Genomic DNA, 19,882 nt, shown 5'->3' on the forward strand with positions numbered 1-19,882 from the left:
TTCTAGCATGATTTAGCATGTTACTAGCAAGATTCTAGCATGAAATAGCATGCTACTAGCATGATTCTAGCATAAATTAGCATGTTGTTAGCATGCTTCTAGCATGAATTAGCATGTTACTAGCATGATTCTAGCATGAATTAGCATGTTGTTAGCATGATTCTAACATGAATTAGCATGTTATTAGCATGATTCTAGCATGAATTAGCATGTTGTTAGCATGATCCTAGCATGAATTAGCATTTGACTAGCATGATTCTAGCATGAATTAACATGTTGTTAGCATGATTCTAGCATGAATTAGCATGTTGTTAGCATGATTCTAGCATAAATAAGCATGCTGTTAGCATGATTCTAGCATGAATTAGCATGTGACTAGCATGATTCTAGCTTGAATTAGCATGTTGTTAGCATGATTCTAGCATGAATTAGCATGTTCCTAGCATGATTCTAGCATGAATAAGCATGTTGTTAGCATGATTCTAACATGAATTAGCATGCTACTAGCATGATTCTAGCACGAATTAGCATGTAACTAGCATGATTCTAGCATGAATTAGCATGTTGTTAGCATGATTCTAGCATGAATTAGCATGTGACTAGCATGATTCTAGCATGAATTAGCATGTTGTTAGCATGATTCTAGTATGAATTAGCATGTGACTAGCATGATTCTAGCATGAATTAGCATGTAACTAGCATGATTCTAGCATGAATTAGCATGTTGTTAGCATGATGGACAGATAGATAGATAGATAGATAGATAGATAGATAGATAGATAGATAGATAGATAGATAGATAGATAGATAGATAGATAGAGGTAGATAGATAGATAGATAGATAGATAGATAGATAGATAGAGGTAGGTAGGTAGATAGATAGATAGATAGATAGATAGATAGATAGATAGATAGATAGATAGATAGATAGATAGATAGATAGAGGTACATAGATAGATAGATAGATAGATAGATAGATAGATAGATAGATAGATAGATAGATAGATAGATAGATAGATAGATAGATGGTGTGCGAGCCTGATTCAAACAAGCCAACCCCCGCCTCTCTACGATGTTCTGATGCTGAGATATAGCTGCTATTATATCGTTGCTAGGCTAGTCTGTTTTGTTGCTATGGAGTTGATTGACAGCTTAGACTGATGATGTATCAAAGCTTCTTGCCAGTATGAACAGTTAAAAACAATCCCCATGTCTCTATCACACTGCAGCATGACAATATCAGTCTGAACCTCTTTAATGGCAGTCTATGGGACAGTTGCTAGGGTGCAGTATCTGGTTGTTAGGGTGTGGCTAGATAGTTAAAAGGCCATCAGTGATTGGCTGCTGGCTAGACTGAGTTAAATGAGCTCAATCATTAGTCTGTAGGACAGTCTGATGCAGAGTTATGAGCTCACAAAGTTTGATCCCATGTAAAGTCAATGAGAGTATTTTGCAATGGAAGTCTATGGGACGGTTTCTAGGGTCCAAAAGTGGTTGCTAGGGCGTGGCCAGAAAGTTTAAAGGTGGTCAGTCATTGGCAGTTTGATAGTCTGAGTTAAATGAGCCCAGTTAGAAGTCTGTGTGACATTCTGATGCGGAGTTATGAGGTCACAAAGTTTGATCCAATGTTACGTCTATGGGATTTTTCCGACGGTCCCGGGACGTTTTTCGGAAAACCGAAAGTCGGATCAGTCGGAAAGGATATAGCAACTCGAGTCAGAATAGTTCGGAGGTCTGACCCGAGTTTGATGGTCATAGCTTGAATGGCCTAGGACGAGATAGAGTTTAATTTTTAGTCTCAGAAGAAGAATAATAAATATAACTAGATTCTTAAAGTTTGAGAACAAACTTTGAGGCTGGCTTGTGAAAGCCTGACGGTAATAGTTTATTTAGTTTAAACAGTTTTTAAAAGTATGAAAAGATAGATAGATAGATAGATAGATAGATAGATAGATAGATAGATAGATAGATAGATAGATAGATAGATAGATAGATAGATAGATAGATAGATTAGCATGGTATTAGCATGATTCTAACGTGAAATAGCATGTTGTTAGCATGATTCTAGCATGAATTAGCATGTTACTAGCATGATTTTAGCATGTTGTTAGCATGATTCTAGCATGAATTAGCATGTTGTTAGCATGATTCTAGCATGATTTAGCATGTTGTTAGCATGATTCTAGCATGATTTAGCATGTTGTTAGCACGATTCTAGCATGAATTAGCATGTTACTAGCATGATTCTAGCATGAATTAGCATGTTGTTAGCATAATTCTAGCATGAATTAGCATGTTACTAGCATGATTCTAGTATGAATTAGCATGTTACTAGTACGATTCTAGCATGAATTAGCATGTTACTAGCATGATTCTAGTATGGATTAGCATGTTACTAGTACGATTCTAGCATGAATTAGCATGTAACTAGCATGATTTTAAAATGAATTAGCATGTTACTAGCATGATTTTAGCATGAATTAGCAAAATTCTAGCATGAATTAGCATGTTGTTAGCACGATTCTAGCATGAATTAGCATGCTACTAGCACGATTCTAGCATGAATTAGCATGTTACTAGCATGATTCTAGCATGAATTAGCATGTACCTAGCATGATTTTAACATGAATTAGCATGTTACTAGCATGATTCCAGCATGAATTAGCATGTTGTTAGCACGATTCTAGCATGAATTAGCATTTGACTAGCATGATTCTAGCATGAATTAGCATGTGACTAGCATGATTCTAGCATGAATTAGCATGTTGTTAGCATGATTCTAGCATGAATTAGCATGTTACTAGCATGATTCTAGCATGAATTAGCATGTTGTTAGCATGATTCTAACATGAATTAGCATGCTACTAGCATGATTCTAGCACAAATTAGCATGTTGTTAGCATGATTCTAACATGAATTAGCATGTTACTAGCATGATTCTAGCATGAATTAGCATGTTGTTAGCATGATTCTAGCATGAATTAGCATGTGACTAGCATGATTCTAGCATGAATTAGCATGTTGTTAGCATGATTCTAGTATGAATTAGCATGTGACTGGCATGATTCTAGCATGAATTAGCATGTGACTAGCATGATTCTAGCATGAATTAGCATGTGACTAGCATGATTCTAGCATGAATTAGCATGTGACTAGCATGATTCTAACATGAATTAGCATGTAACTAGCATGATTCTAGCATGAATTAGCATGCTGTTAGCATGATGGATAGATAGAGGTAGATAGATAGATAGATAGATAGATAGATAGATAGATAGATAGATAGATAGATAGATAGATAGATAGATAGATAGAGGTAGGTAGGTAGATAGAGGTACGTAGATAGATAGATAGATAGATAGATAGATAGATAGATAGATAGAGGTAGGTAGGTAGATAGATAGAGGTACGTAGATAGATAGATAGATAGATAGATAGATAGATAGATAGATAGATAGATAGATAGATAGATAGATAGATAGATAGATAGAGATAGATAGATAGATAGATAGATAGATAGATAGATAGATAGATAGATAGATAGATAGATAGATAGTTAGAGATAGATAGATAGATAGATAGATAGATAGATAGATAGATAGATAGATAGATAGATAGATAGAGATAGATAGATAGATAGATAGATAGATAGATAGATAGATAGATAGATAGATAGATAGATAGATAGAGGTAGGTAGGTAGATAGATAGAGGTACGTAGATAGATAGATAGATAGATAGATAGATAGATAGATAGATAGATAGATAGATAGATAGATAGATAGATAGATAGATAGATAGATAGATAGATAGATAGATAGAGGTAGGTAGGTAGATAGATAGAGGTACGTAGATAGATAGATAGATAGATAGATAGATAGATAGATAGATAGATAGAGATAGATAGATAGATAGATAGATAGATAGATAGATAGATAGATAGATAGATAGATAGATAGTTAGAGATAGATAGATAGATAGATAGATAGATAGATAGATAGATAGATAGATAGATAGATAGATAGTTAGAGATAGATAGATAGATAGATAGATAGATAGATAGATAGATAGATAGATAGATAGAAGGTGTGCGAGCCTGATTCAAACAAGCCAACCCCCGCCTCTCTACGATGTTCTGATGCTGAGATATAGCTGCTATTATATCGTTGCTAGGTTAGTCTGTTTTGTTGCTATGGAGTTGATTGACAGCTTAGACTGATGATGTATCAAAGCTTCTTGCCAGTATGAACAGTTAAAAACAACCCCCATGTCTCTATCACACTGCAGCATGACAATATCAGTCTGAACCTCTTTAATGGCAGTCTATGGGACAGTTGCTAGGGTGCAGTATCTGGTTGTTAGGGTGTGGCTAGAAAGTTAAAAGGCCATCAGTGATTGGCTGCTGGCTAGACTGAGTTAAATGAGCTCAGCCATTAGTCTGTAGGACAGTCTGATGCAGAGTTATGAGCTCACAAAGTTTGATCCCATGTAAAGTCAATGAGAGTATTTTGCAATGGAAGTCTATGGGACGGTTTCTAGGGTCCAAAAGTGGTTGCTAGGGCGTGGCCAGAAAGTTTAAAGGTGGTCAGTCATTGGCAGTTTGATAGTCTGAGTTAAATGAGCCCAGTTAGAAGTCTGTGTGACATTCTGATGCGGAGTTATGAGGTCACAAAGTTTGATCCAATGTTACGTCTATGGGATTTTTCCGACGGTCCCGGGACGTTTTTCGGAAAACCGAAAGTCGGATCAGTCAGAAAAGATATAGCAACTCGAGTCAGAATAGTTCGGAGGTCTGACCCGAGTTTGATGGTCATAGCTTGAAAGGCCTAGGACGAGATAGAGTTTAATTTTTAGTCTCAGAAGAAGAATAATAATATTAATAATAATAAGTTTAATAGGATAACAGTAGTCTGGCTTGCTACACAAGCCAGCCTAATAATAAGTTTAATAGGATAACAGTAGTCTGGCTTGCTACACAAGCCAGCCTAATAATAATAATAAGTTTAATAGGATAACAGTAGTCTGGCTTGCTACACAAGCCAGCCTAATAATAATAATAAGTTTAATAGGATAACAGTAGTCTGGCTTGCTACACAAGCCAGCCTAATAAGTTTAATAGGATAACAGTAGTCTGGCTTGCTACACAAGCCAGCCTAATAAGTTTAATAGGATAACAGTAGTCTGGCTTGCTACACAAGCCAGCCTAATTATGAATGCATTTGCCTCCATAAAATAAAATAAATATGTTTTTGTCTTTTTATGAAAATAATAATAATAATAACAATAACAATAATAATAAAAATAAATTCATGTATGCATTTGCTAACATAAAAATAAAATAAATCTATATTATTAATAATAATAATAATAATAATAATAATATTAATAAATGCATTTGTCATAATATAAATCTATATTTGTCTTCTTTTGAAAATAATAACAATAAATCCATGCCTGCATTTGCTTATATAAAATAGTTTTTAATTATTTTAATCTAAAATAAATATTATTATTATTAATAGTAATAATAATAAAAAAATGCATTTGCCTCCATAAAAATAAAATAAATTTATGTGTCTTCTCAGAAAAAAAAATTCATGCATGCATTTTCTTATACATAGCATTTAAATAATAATAATAATAATAATAATAATAATAATAATAATAAATCATGCATCCATTTGCTTGCATAAAAAATAAATCTATATTAAAAATAATAATATTAATAATAATAATAATAATAATAAATGCATTTGCCATAAAATAAATCTATATTTTTGTTCTTATGTAAATAATAATAATAATAATAATAATAATAATCCATGCATGCATAAAATAGATTCCTATCCTCTGTGATTATGTAATAATAATAATAATAATAATTCTTCTTCTTATCATTATTATTCAACTACATTAGTCATTGTTATTACCAAAGTTTCTTTAAAAGTCATGTCAAGTTCTTATCATCGCTGGATGTTTCTTTGCACAACCATTTCAGAATAAGAGCGAATTCTGCCTCTTTTTCTGTCTGGTTGTCTTACTCTCTCGCTCTCTCTTTCTATCTCTTCTCCGCTCCTCAAAAAAAAAAAAAAAAAAGTTGCCTTTGAGTTTTTCAAAGCAAGGGTTGCCATTGAGCTCCAACAAAAGCCAACGATAGCTGGCGATTGGACCCTGATGAGGTCCACTACCTCATTACTGACAGCCGAAAACATTTGATGCTTTTTTTCCTCCTGTTTGGGAGGAAGAGGGGCGGATTGACAGAGCCTGGCTTAAGGAGTGCGCGGTGGGAGAACTGAAAAAGAGAGGTGGCAGAAGGGGGACAGGGGGGAAAGGTTGTAGTCCATTCATCTTTGTGTGTCTTACAGCCTCTGTGGGCAGGAGAAAAGAAAAGGGGGAGGCGGGGAGAAAAAAAGAGAGAACGAGAGACAGCTTAAAACACTGCCTTTATGCTTTTGAGTCCAGGACGACTCCTCTTACATCAAAGTGTTTTTACCACTGCGCTGTGTGATTTTGTCTCCCTCTCTCTATGTGTGTGTGTGTCTTGAGTGAATGTATTGAGAGATTAGGTGACTAGTGAGTGTGTGTGTGTGTGTGTGTGTGTGTGTGTGTGTGTGTGAGGGATAGAAAGAGTGAGCTATGGGGGTGGTTAACGACGCGAACGCACTAATTACGCCTAATTATCTATTCCCTTTACATGTAACCGGCTTTGTTAGTTACTCAGAACGCTCTCAAAACATACTCAAAATGTTCTCACAACCTCTCCTTGCCCTGTCTAGGACTCTTAAAGAAACATCACCCTTGGAACATCTGTGTCACTTTGAAAGCTCAGACCCCCCAGACCTCCACACAGCCCTCATCCTCTCCATCACAATCACTGGCTCCTCTGGCTCTGCTAATCCGCGCCTGATAAAAACATGACTGACCAACTTTAAAGCTGACTTGGCAAAACAGCATCTTTTGAGGGACCGTTAACGAATGTCAAATGCTGGGCTTAAGGCTTATTCATGTCAGCGCCTGAAGTTTTGATAGGGACAAACATGACTAACAAGATTTGAAGCTGAAATGTCCTACTTTTCACACTTATTGATTTAGACATTTTGGAGGCAATTAGATTTACTAAAGTGATTTTAACTCCGTATATGCAAATCAGATAAAATTCAAGTACACTGAAAAAAGATTTAATGGATTTACTTAATGCAATGAAAGTAAGTGGTTGCAATCAATTTATATGGGCTGAATTTATACAAATAAATTAAACTGAGCAAACTTAATTTGTTTCTTTAAATTTAGCCCATATAAATTGTTTGCAAATACATACCTAATGATTCCAGTGAATCATTTTTTTCAGTGTATTGTGTCTTATTTACAAAGTTCCCACTCTAAGCAAATTGTCAAAGTTCCTGATTTTTTACTAAAAGACTAAAAAAGCTGAATTTCCATAACATGTAACATAGCACTACAGTCAAATAATTATTTTTGCTGCCTATTTCAACTAATTGTTTAAAATAAGCTTAAAACAACACAATTCTTGTGATTTAATTTTTTTTGGACAACTTAATTGTTTATGTTCAATCAACTTAAATTGGTAAAAACAATTAAGTTAACTTAACTGATTTGTGTTGGGACAGCATGAATGTATTGTGTGAAACCCTCCATTTTTTACATTGTAAGGAGAAAAAAAAAGAACAAAAAGAAATAAAAAAGGCACTGAAAATTAATACATATATAAAATATACAATTACATGGCATATATATATATATATATTAGGGGTGTCACGATTTAGATTTTTAATCGAAATCGATCGAAATTTATGCTCAACTTCGATTATCGAATCAAAAAATAGAATCGTCGATGCTGCCACGCCCCCATGTCACGTCAGCTTGGCTTGCCAAGCGGGAAAAAAACATGCTTGTTGAAGTGCTTGTTAAACTGCAGACGCAGGAGACCCGTCGACAGAGCTTAAATCCTCTCCTCTTTCAATGAAGTCGCCGGTGTGGAAGTATTTTGGATTTCCAGTGAGTTATGTTGACAACGTTCGTGTTGTCGACAAAAAACACAGTTTGCAAGCTGTGCTATGTGCGTATTACGGTTGGGATGATAGACGATGGGCGCATTGCGATCCTCCGCCCCGCACCCGTTGCAAATCCGCTCGCGAAAAATACACACTCAGGCCCTGTTTACACTAATATGTCTTTGTTTTTAAATGGCATTTTAGAACGACAACGATCCACATCCACACTGGCGTGTAGCATTTCTGAGCAGCCCTCCGTCCTCACTACCGCTGAAAACACACATCACGTGACCACACACACTCATTTACACACAGATACAGACGCACACACATTGTCATGCGCTCGAGACAGCGGGTTAAGGCAGTCAGCGAGTCAGTAGACTGCTTTCATCTTTTACTTTCACACAAGTACTTAGTCATTTTAGCGAACACCATACTGTTGGCTGGTTTCTGTTGGTTGTGCACCTTTTTTACCGACGCCATTATAACAACACAGATCACTGCCTATTCACGAGTCCCGCAAAAAAAAGTGATTGACAGGTGGTAATTATGTGTGTAACTTACCTTTATTCATTTACTGTATGATTTGTTTATGGGTAAAACAAAGACCATGCAAGTCAGGTAGTTTAAACAGTAGGCTACTAATAATTAATTCGTTATTAATTAATTATTTATTCATAATCGAAAATCTAATCGAATCGTGACTTAAGAATCAAAAATGTAATCGAATTGAGGATTTGGAGGATCGTGACACCCTTAATATATATATATATAATATAAAATATAAAAATAAAAATAAACAGATTTGAAATATCAAATTCCCTGAATTTAAATGTCTGAAATAAACCTTTCAAATTGTCATGACCCATGGAAATTTATGCATTTATTATTATTGTTATTATTTGTATTTGAATAAAATTTAAATAACTATGATAAAATGTTAGAATATATGTTAAATAAACTTTTACTTTTGTTTACTTAAATTTATTTAGTACTTGACATACTTGGTCGTGCCATTTTTTTTTTTTTTTGTTTAATGCGTGGAAATTGCTATTTCATTCACTCATTTATTCATTTTCCTTAGGCCTAATCTCTTAATTACCAGGGGTCGCCATGAACCGGCAACTATTCCAGCATATGCTTTACAGAGTGGATGCCCTTCCAGCCGTAACCCAGTTCTGGGAACCAACCATACAGTCTCACATTCACACATGTACTCATACAGTACTGCCAATTTAGTTCATCCAATTTACTTACCAACCATCCAATTTATTTACCATATAGTCCACTTTAAGTGGTTCCAAACCTTTATGAGTTTCTTCTGTTAAACACAAATGAAGATATTTTGAACATGATTTCCACAGTAGTGAAAAAAGGCTAACAGTTACCAATGATATTCAAATATTTGTTTTGTGTTAGGAAAAGAAACGATCAAGATTTTTGGCTAAACATAACCATTTAATTGTTTCTTTTCTCTGTTGAAAACAAAAATATATATATATTTTGAAGGATGCTGGAAACCTGAAACCATCGACATCCATAGTAGGAAATAAAAATACTGTGGTAATTAATGTCTACAAGTTTCTGTAAAGAATCTTTTTTTGTGTTTAACCAAGGAAAGAAGCAACAACAGATTTGTGATAAATAAAGGGAGAGTAAATGATGTTTGAATTTCTTTTTTGGGTCAACTGTCCCATTAACTAACATGAATTAACAGTGACGACTTCCCCATGCATATAAAAGTCACTACTGACATTACATTGTATTTTAAAGCATTTAAACCAACATTACATGCATTAATGTCCACATGAACCCGAAACGGTGACGGTTTCTTTTTTCTTTTTTTCCATATTATGTTGCAGTTCTTGGAAACGGAATATTAAATGAGAAAACAGTGGGCGTGGCTTGTTTTTTTTTTCTACTGCAAGCTGATTGGATGTAATAAAGTGGGGATTTCATTCAGAAAGATCGGGAAAAGGGTTTTAGAAGAGTTATTACAACCTAACAGATACCTCCTTCTCACATTTCTAAAATAACAGTTGCAGACGTGTGGTTAAATATGTTAACCACGACCTATACCTCAAACTCACATAATCTGAGAATTTAACTGAAAAAACAAAGAGGAAGTGCATTTTCAGATTTTAATTTTAGACTACAAGGGCAAACTTTTTTACTCAATGACATGCACAGATAAATTGTTGACCACAAAACTGGCAATGTGAGCTAAAAAAAATCTATATGCTTTGTTTTGATTTAATTTGTACTTTAACAAATGTTGTTGAAGTATTGTCTGTTGTTAGTTCATGTTCCTGTTAACCACTGAAATGTTGGTTTACTAAATGTTAGTTTGGTCCATGTTAACTAACGGAGTAAAATAAGATTACTAAATGTTAAAAATTAAAGTTAGCTTAGTTAATGTTAACTAATGAAGTAAAGCAACATTAAGTGTGTTGTACAGTATCATCAGTGTTTCTTGGTTGTACTGGACTTGGTCTAAACAGGCTTTCAGACATAAAATTAGATGAAAAGAGACGGCATTCCTGACATCCACTTCTCTGTCCTTCTCTGAATGAATGGTTTATGAGAATAGCTATATCTAAAGGTCTGCCTGCCTCTAATTAAACAGATCAAGGAGGAGTCAGTGAGGCTAGTCAATATTCTACAAAACTACTGCACTGATTTTTTTTTAAATAGTTTAGGCATTTTTATTTGAAATTGGCTTGGAAGATTGGAAACGCTAAGCAATATTAGAAACAGGAGGTTAACAAAAGGTCACTTGAACAATAGAAGCCATCTAACATAAATTGCCTCTTTTCATTTTTGCTTCATCTTCAAGTCATTCAATCATCATACACTCATCCTTACCCACCAGAGACCTTCACCATGAGCACATACAAACACACGCACGCACGCACACACACACACACACACACACACACACACGAACACACACACAAAAACAAAGCAGTAATTGATTAGCAATGTTTCCCAGTGTTGGGTTGCAGCTGGAAGGGCATATGCTGCGTACAACATGTGGCGCTGTGGCGATCCCTAATTATTAAAGGGACTAAGCTGAAAAGAAATTGAATGAATGAATGAATGAATGAAGAAATTAATAAAGAAATTAATAAAGAAATGAAGAAATAAATGATTAGCAAATAATATTTTGTGGGTAAACATTCCATTAACTTCCAAACTATAGAAGTGGGCAACAGCAACTGTCTGGCTGCCCTCATATTTCTGAAACATATTTGTATTTTTTGTTTAGCAGAAGAAATCTAGGTTTGGAACTAGTTGAGAATGAGTAAATTAAACTACTCTAGATCATTGCCCAATGTTTAATACTCCTTTAATGTGTTCGTTTGAGCAAAAGATTACATGAAAAACACCAATAAAGGGTTTTGACCTTACTTAATCTCAAAAATAGCTAGGGCTATCTGATCAAAACTAATTTAACAAATAAATTGAATTTAATTAACCACATTCATTCAAATACATTACATTAATGTGGCAAGCAACAGCACAGACTAGACAAAAAGTGGTTTAAAACAGTGAAGTAATTAATTATTCATTAATTTAGATGACTTATAATATTATAAATAATAATAATAATTCCTTCTATTTATATAGCGTTTTTCTGGACACGCAAGGCACTTCAAACATTTTTTGGGGAATCTTCTCATGCACCACCAGTGTGCAGCATCCACCTGGATGACACAACAACTGCCATATTGTGCCAGAGCGCACACCTTACACCAGCTGATTGGTGAAGAGGAGACAGAGTGATGAAGCCAATTATGATATGAGCATGGTTAGGAGGCCATGATGAACAATGGCCAGTGGGCAAAATTGTCCAGCATACTGGGGTTAAACCCTTACGCCTCATTCACAGCGCATATGAGATTAATGACGTCAGTACATAATAAAGTTATTATTATTACTAAATTGATACCGAATTGCCCGCGTCTGCATCGCAGTGCACCGAAGAAACAATTCATTTTGACACCCCTATATATATATATATATATATATATATATATATATATATATATATATATATATATATATATATATATATATATATATATATATATATATATACATATATATATATATATATATATATAAAATGTATTTATTTATTTTTTATTGTAGAAAAAACACTTGAAATTTAGCATGTAGTTACACTTTTTTACCTCCCTCTCCCAAAGCATCCAAATTCAGTTGAACAGGTAAATGAATTGTTAAACATGGGCTAAGGCAAAGAAAAACATATACTGTAGTTCACATAAAAAAAAATACACAGACACATATCAATCAATTAACCAGTAGCATGAGAGGTATTTTCTTGTGCCTTTGTATGGTTTTGTTCCAAAAGTTGTATAAACAGATGCCAAATTTTATAGTACTCTTTAATTTGCCCTTTATACTGTAGGTGATTCTTTTCAGTGCAATGTAATGTGTCAAATCTTTCCATGTTCTTTTAATAGAGTGCTATCAAACGCCTAGCAATAACTATAATGTCAAGACACATGTCAATCATTTTAGTTTAATAACCTGGTAATGACAAACTTACAGGAAATAAACTCAAAGCACATATTTCAGGTGTAAGTGGAATCAGTTTTAAAATAATTGATGAGATTAATGTGATTACTTTTGCCAGAAAATCTTTACCACTTCACATTCCCAGATGCAATGAAAGAATGTTCCTTTATGTTTTTGGCATTTGAAACATGTATCCGGGATGTTTGGGTTAAACCTGTTTAGTTTTTCAGGTGTGATATAGGTATGCATTGCCCAGTTATATTGGATCATTTTAAATCTAGTATTAATTGACAAGTTTTTGGCTTTAAGTTCTGGGACATGTATTTAGCTCCATTCTAAATCTGTCATGTCATATTGCAAATCAAAAATCTCTTGAATTCTGATATTTCTTTAGAGCTATTGATCAATTTGCTATAAAACAATGAAATATAATTTGTCACAGGATTCTTATAAAACACTATTTTTTCAAATTCAGTTTGTAGAGGTCTAGCTAGTTTTGCTTGACATTAATACAGCTGCAAATTTATACGTATTTAAAAAAAAAATGCATCATTGGTATTATAAATTTTTCATTAAGGTCTTTAAAGGACATCAGTGTTTCTCCTTCAAATAAATCCCCAATCTTTCTGATACTTTTTAATGCCCACTGTTTAAAGCCAAGATCATTTTTCACTGGTTTAAAATCTTTGTTTCCCCAGATAACTTGCATCCTTCCTGAATAGAATAAAAAAAATCATAAATAAAAACCTTTACAAAAAATATAAACATTTGTGTATACATATTCTATCTATTTTTCTTTTTTTAAGATAAATAGTGAACAATACTGTTAATCTGACTGCCAAAATAATCGTATTTTCAATTTGTTTTGTAGTCTAATAATCATCGCCACCCTGATAAGAGATAAAGATGTAAAACAAGAACAAGGCAGAGAAGAGCCAGTGAGCGCATTTCAGTGAGTCTGTCACACATTATTAGGGTTGACCAGACATGAGTGGAGGCACTTGGGCCACCCTGCTTACCCTAAACTGGGATCCTGGGTTGCCCCACAACCAGATGGCCTAACAAAGAAGCTGGAGCATTAGAAGTGCAAGCCAGAGTGAGGAGCATTCAGAACTCTTACCAGGCAAGATTAACACGGGCCAGAATAGAGGGTGACTTTAAGGACCCCAGGGATTCAACAGAAACTGGCTGAACCAGAGTGACTGTGCTGGGCCACTGACCATAAAAGACCCAGAGGTCAAACCGAGAAAAATCACAACCTGAATGAAGCGTCTAGAATCTTTTATTTCTAGCATATTCTGAGAGCAGGGACCTTTGAACTATGAGAAATACTACGATATAATGAGGATTATAAAGACATTGTATTGCCGGCCATCAAAGCATCCTTTTTATTCTGACTCTCTTCAACATGACGGAAAGAATAAAACATGAAAAGGATGACTGGTGTGTTTTGCGGGTTGCGCTTCTGCTCAATTGTGACATCTTAACTGCGCACTCATTATAGGGTATGGTCGCACTGTCAGTGTTTGGGATTGCATTTACTCAGTGATATGAGTTTATAAATGATCTGTTCACACAACAGCCAAAAGAAGCTCAAGACAGAAGCTTTTTAGTAATAATACATTTAAAAAAACAAATTTTTTTAACTCTTGAACTTTTAAAGAGTTTTTAAAAAGGCTGTTGATCCATTGAATATGCTTTTACAGAACCCATCTGCTCACATTAGTAAAGTTATATAGTCAAAGAGCTGCAGAGAAATTGTGTTGAAGCAGGCAAAGCACACCAAAAGCAATCTTTAGATCCACTCATTCCCATGAAGTACTGCAAATTATGTAATCCACTGGGTCTCGCTAAAATGTGCAGACAATTCAGGTTGTCCCAACACAAACCGATCACATTAACTTTAACATAACATAAACATAAAACATGAAACCATTAAGTTGACCTAAAAAATCTCAAGAATGTGTTTCACACAAGTATTTTGAACAAGCAGAAAAATCTTTTTTGAGTATATATGGCTTTAACATACTACTTACATATTTGGCAATAAACTAGCAATTGATTTCACACACACACAAGCAAAAACGTATTGGTGCACATTTCATCTCTCCATTGTTTTAATTGTAATTGTGTAATACCTCATGGTATTGTAGTTTTTACCTTGTTAAGGTTGTTCAATTACAGTTAAAAATTAATTTAATATCTCTTGAGCCAGAGATTGTCAGATTTTTTTATATTACTTTGCTTCAAATCAAAGTTTGAAAACTCTAAATTAAAATAAGCAAAAAATCCAACCACTCTATTAAAAATGTCCTTTTTTATTAACCCACCACAGATTTGACCTAAAAAGGAATTAAAAAGGCAACAGTTTTTTTTTGGAAATGAGAGTTGTGTGATTCCCCTTTTTAGCTGGTTAGTTTAGTTCAGGGGTGCTACAAACAGCTTGATTAGCTGGTTCAGGTGTGTCTGATTGTGGTTGGAACTAAACTCTGCAGGGCTCCAAGATTGAGTTTGGGCACCCCGGTTTAGTTCATGGCTCAAAACACTTTGAAGAGATAGTTCACCCAAAAACTTTTCATGTATTCTCCTTCATGTGGTTTTTAACATTTATGAGATTCATTTTTTTGTTAAACGTACACTCACCGGCCACTTTATTAGGTACACCTGTCCAACCGCTCATTAACACAAATTTCTAATCAGCCAATCACATGACAGCAACTCAAAGCATTTAGTCATGTAGATGTGATCAAGACAATCTGCTGCAGTACAAACCGAGCATCAGAATGGGGAAGAAAGGTGATTTAAGTGACTTTGAACGTGGAATGGTTGTTGGTGACAGATGGGCTGGTCTGAGTATTTCAAAAACTGCTGTTCTACAGATTTTCACGCACTATTTGTTAAACTATTTGTTACTATTTGTTAAAACCGAGATATGCAGAAGAGCATCTCTGAATGCACAACACGTCAAACCTTGAGGCAGATGGGCTACAGCAGCAGAAGACCACACCGGGTGCCACACCTATCTGTTAAGAACAGGAAACTGAGGCTACAATTTGCACAGGCTCACTAAAATTGGACAATAGAAGATTGGAAAAACGTTGCTATGAGTCTCAATTTCTGGTACAACATTCGAATGGTAGGGTCAGAAGTTGGCATCAACAACATGAAAGCATCGATCCATTGTGCTTTTTCTCAACAGTTCAGGCTGGTAGTGGTGTAATGGTGCGGGGGATATTTTCTTGGCACACTTTGGGCCCATTATTACTAATTGAGCATCATGTCAACGCCACAGCCTACCCGAGTATTGTTGCTGACCATGTCCATCCCTTTATGACCACAGTATATCCATCTCCTGATGGCAACTTCCAGCTGGATAATGTGCCAAGTCCTAAAGCCTAAATCATTTAACAATCATCATTTGCTGGGACTCATTGACTTCCATATAGTAGGACAAAATACTATAGTCAATAGGTGCCAACTACCAGCATTCAACAGTTGAAAGAAACTCAAATTATTCATTTAAACTATTCCTATGAAGAGTTTTATGTGAAAAATAAAAAGGAAAAACACTTCTAAAACCAGTGGTGCCGAAAAAAGTGGACGGCCACTAATACACTGTTCTATTTGTTAAGTCTCACTTGTAATCATAGCAACACTGCCTGAAGTGAATGGTGATGAAGTGGCTGGATATAAAACTCATTCCTGCATCTTCCCAGACTCATTCCTGCAAGTTCCCAGAACTCCCAATAAAAACCTAGAACACACTGCAAGCTGCTCACTCAGACTGTGTGACAAGACAGATGACCAGTTTTCAGCTACGGTTCTGTCTACGCTGCCTGAAAATATCATTGAGTCCTAAAGATTTTCAATTGTGAGTCTGGTTGTCACTCCCAAAAAAGTCAGGTCCAAATACAAGCTAGGAACTGTATTCTGCTGCCATATGAACATAAAGAAGAAAAAAAATCAATATTCACGCCATCATACCACAAACAAACCACATTCAGCTCCAGTTTACCGACACCAATCAAATGTGCAAGAATGCAGCCAGCTGTAAAATGCCTGAAAATGATGGTCTGATTATTTATGATGGAAAGCTGTCGCGGGATGATGATAATTACCCAGACAGCACACGGGATAATGCCAATACCTGCTTAAAATAATACAATTAACTTGCAAAGCAGATTCGAGCATTGCCGGCCGGGCGCACTTTGAAATGCAAGCAGCTTCACGCGATGCTGTCTCATTCCAGCCAACCCACGCCGGTCATTAAACGGCCTCCATGTCTGTCTCTCCCTCAGTCTGTTGCTCTCATCTCCAGGTATGATCAAAGCTGTCTTTTTCTGTTTTGTGCGTTTTCGCAAACACATATGGGGTTGTGTATTTTTTATGTTGTTTTTTTTTTTTTACCTGTGAATAAAATACATCAAAAAGCAGACAGAGCAGAGGAGGAAACATGAAGAGAGAAAGAGAGAGAGAATGAAAGGATAAATAAATTAACCGAGAGAATGACTTTGTCTTTACCTTGAGTACGCCAATGAAAGGCACAAAAGCAGCCCTCTGAAGCCCGTTTTTGTACAGTTCTGAGGGAGAGAGAGCACGAGAGGGAGAGATGCTGGTTAGATTCACTCTTTAGCCTCCTCATAATGTCATTTTCCATCTATGATTGGCAAATAAAGTGTCTATTGATGAAGTGAGGGACTGGAGGGGAGGAGGGACAAAAGGGACGAGGAGAGGCAGAAATTGATTTCTGTGGGCAGCGCGGGAGAAAGGCAGTACATGAAATTCATTACATTCCCAAACAATGAGCTCAAGAGAAGAAGTCTCTCTCGTTTCGCACAGACAATAAACCTGCATCCCGGTGAATAGGGACTTCAATTAGCCACACGAGCACACACACATATACACACACACAGAGATGTAAAGAGAGCATGATGAGTATATGCTTCTGTCTGGGCAGTAAAAGCTTGTTTAAGGCTGCTGTGAGTAAGAAAATATAAAGGAAACGGAGCTGTCATAACAGCTGTAAACAGTCCAGTCAGAGATGTTCGGCCAGTTCTCACCCAAGAAACGAAAACTTGCCATAAAGATCTTACTATGAAAAGAGCAGATGAAAGCTTAGCATAAGGGTCTGAATTGCAGTCATTCATTTTTGTAAAGAACTAAGTAAACTGAGGAGACCCTTACCTACTAGAGTATATTGTAAAGGCATTGAATATACACTCTTTTCTTCGATGTCCACTTATAGTTTAATTACATTGATTGTTCTTTATTTTAATACATTTAGCCAATTTTTATGATATTCATGGTCATTTCACACCTTTTGGATGTTTAAAAGAGCTATTTTGGTTAACCTCAGTCTTTGATTTGAATACACTGTTGACTTTCTAACACAATATGTACTGTGCCCAGCATATACAGAATAAGTACACAAAAATTTATGTTTTAAATTCATATTTTTAATAGGACGCTATACAATATTATATTTGTGCATATACATTAGATTAGTCAGTTCTGAAGCCAAATCTGGAGCTTATCTAACAATAATCGCTTTCGATAACAGTCTGAAAACTAGTACAGCCGAATTTATATGTTAGAAAAATATTACATATAAATTTTAAAAGGAGGGAAATAAAAAAAAAGAAAAGTTTAGTTGAAATTTTGTAGGCTGTCATATTTTGCTGGAGTTTAATTGTATTATCTTTCAATTTCTAAATATGTTTGGTGACTAAAATAATAATAAATATATCTGTTTATAAATCAGTTTTATTTAATTAAACCAAAATACATTGCCTATATTCACTGAGAAATGGATACAAATATTAATTTTCAAAATGGGATGTACTCAATTATGCTGGGCACTATAAATGGAGGCAGTCACGTATTGCTGTATTTGTGTGACATGATAAGGTAGTGAACTAATGAGTTGATTTTGCAGCTTATTCCCAATTTAATACTTTTAATTTCATTGAATTTAATCCTGAAGTAGTTCAAGAAAGAGCGATCTCTTACTTGTGTTTTTACTATGTGCTCTATTATGGATATATAGGCAGGGGCCCACTAGAGGGCATTAGCAAACTTAGAAGGGAGCTAATAGATATTTTAAAAGAGAGTAAAACTAAATGTAAAAAGAAAAAATAGCATATTACGAACTAAAACAACTAAAACTCAATATTTCTTGTTTTACTACACTGTTAAACGCAACAGTCAACTTTATAAAATGAAATGAGAGTGGTTGACTTAAAATTGAGTGAAAATTAATTCTACTCATTTGAAAAGAGTTTTGAACTCAATTTTGAAGGTAATGAGTTCATTAAACCCCACAATACTTCAACCTAAATGGAGTAAGTTCACAGTTCTCTTATAGATTAGTTTTTTTTTTTTTTTACTCAAATGGTTTGTAGCAATCGGTTTCCTCAAACAGTTTGAGTTACCTTTTTTGGGTTTTCCAGTACTCAGTTGGTTTGAGTTCTCTTTATTTATTGGGTTTTTACTGTGCTCAAATTGCTTCATTTACTCAAATGGATTAAGTCCACAGTACTCATTAGTATTAGTTTTTGAACTTAAATGGTTTGTTGCAACCAGTTTTCTCAAATGGTTTGAGTTACCTTAACTTTTTTGGTTTTACAGTGTAATTCTTCATTTTCTCTTTTGAAATACACAGATACAACATATGTGGTAGCCTAATATTAAAAATGCAATCTAAAAAATTGTGAAGCCTTTTTCAAACATTTTGTCTTGGAAATGTAAATTTTTTCTCTTTGTTTTGATCTTCTGCCTACAATTTTTGATAATGAAAATATAAATATTTTCAATAAGCCCTCAAAAATGAGCAAATCTGAACTCTACTTTCATGTTGTTATGAATAAAATGTGACAACAAAGGTTTTGGAAAAATATATGCATTTCATTTTAAAGCATAGGGGCTCTATTTTGCAAAACGCAGGACACAAACGCATTGAGGGCATGTCAGAATCCACTTTTACTATTTTAAGGATGGAAAAATCCGCTTTGCGCCTTGGCACATTGTCTGAAAGGGTTGAGCTTTTTTTCTTAATGAGTTATAGGTGTGTTTTGAGAATAAACCATTCAGAGTCTCATCTCCCATTCCTTTTAAGAGTCAGTTGCATCGCGCCATAACACATTTGCTATTTACTTGACGGACGTTGTAAGTGGAAAAACTGAGCGTTTCACTAGCAAGAAAACAGTTAAACAGAACATCTGCAGCGCGAGAATGATCTCAATATCTACTTTCACTTTCGCTCTCGTGGTAAAGGAAACCTTGTATGCACAGACATCAATTAGCCAATAAATAATTATTTTTGTTTGT

At 34.9% G+C, this 19,882-nt stretch overlaps 1 protein-coding gene and 1 long non-coding RNA gene across 4 annotated transcripts in view; one reads left to right on the forward strand and one right to left on the reverse strand.

Moving 5' to 3' along the window:
* The window catches only part of LOC141379314 (uncharacterized), a 187,071-nt gene that overhangs the window by 149,942 nt on the left and 17,247 nt on the right, over window positions 1-19,882 (forward strand). The window lies entirely within an intron of this gene.
* Window positions 1-19,882, reverse strand: part of afg1lb (AFG1 like ATPase b) — a 123,359-nt gene that overhangs the window by 83,336 nt on the left and 20,141 nt on the right. For all 3 annotated transcript variants that reach the window (XM_087296983.1, XM_087296984.1, NM_001025482.2), the window contains 1 exon segment: window positions 17,078-17,136. In XM_087296983.1, coding sequence (XP_087153109.1) covers window positions 17,078-17,136 — 59 coding nt within the window.

This window comes from Danio rerio, chromosome 20 (assembly GCF_052040795.2).
Source record: "Danio rerio strain M-AB ecotype USA chromosome 20, GRCz13ab, whole genome shotgun sequence".
In the NCBI taxonomy this organism is placed as follows: Eukaryota; Metazoa; Chordata; class Actinopteri; order Cypriniformes; family Danionidae; genus Danio; species Danio rerio.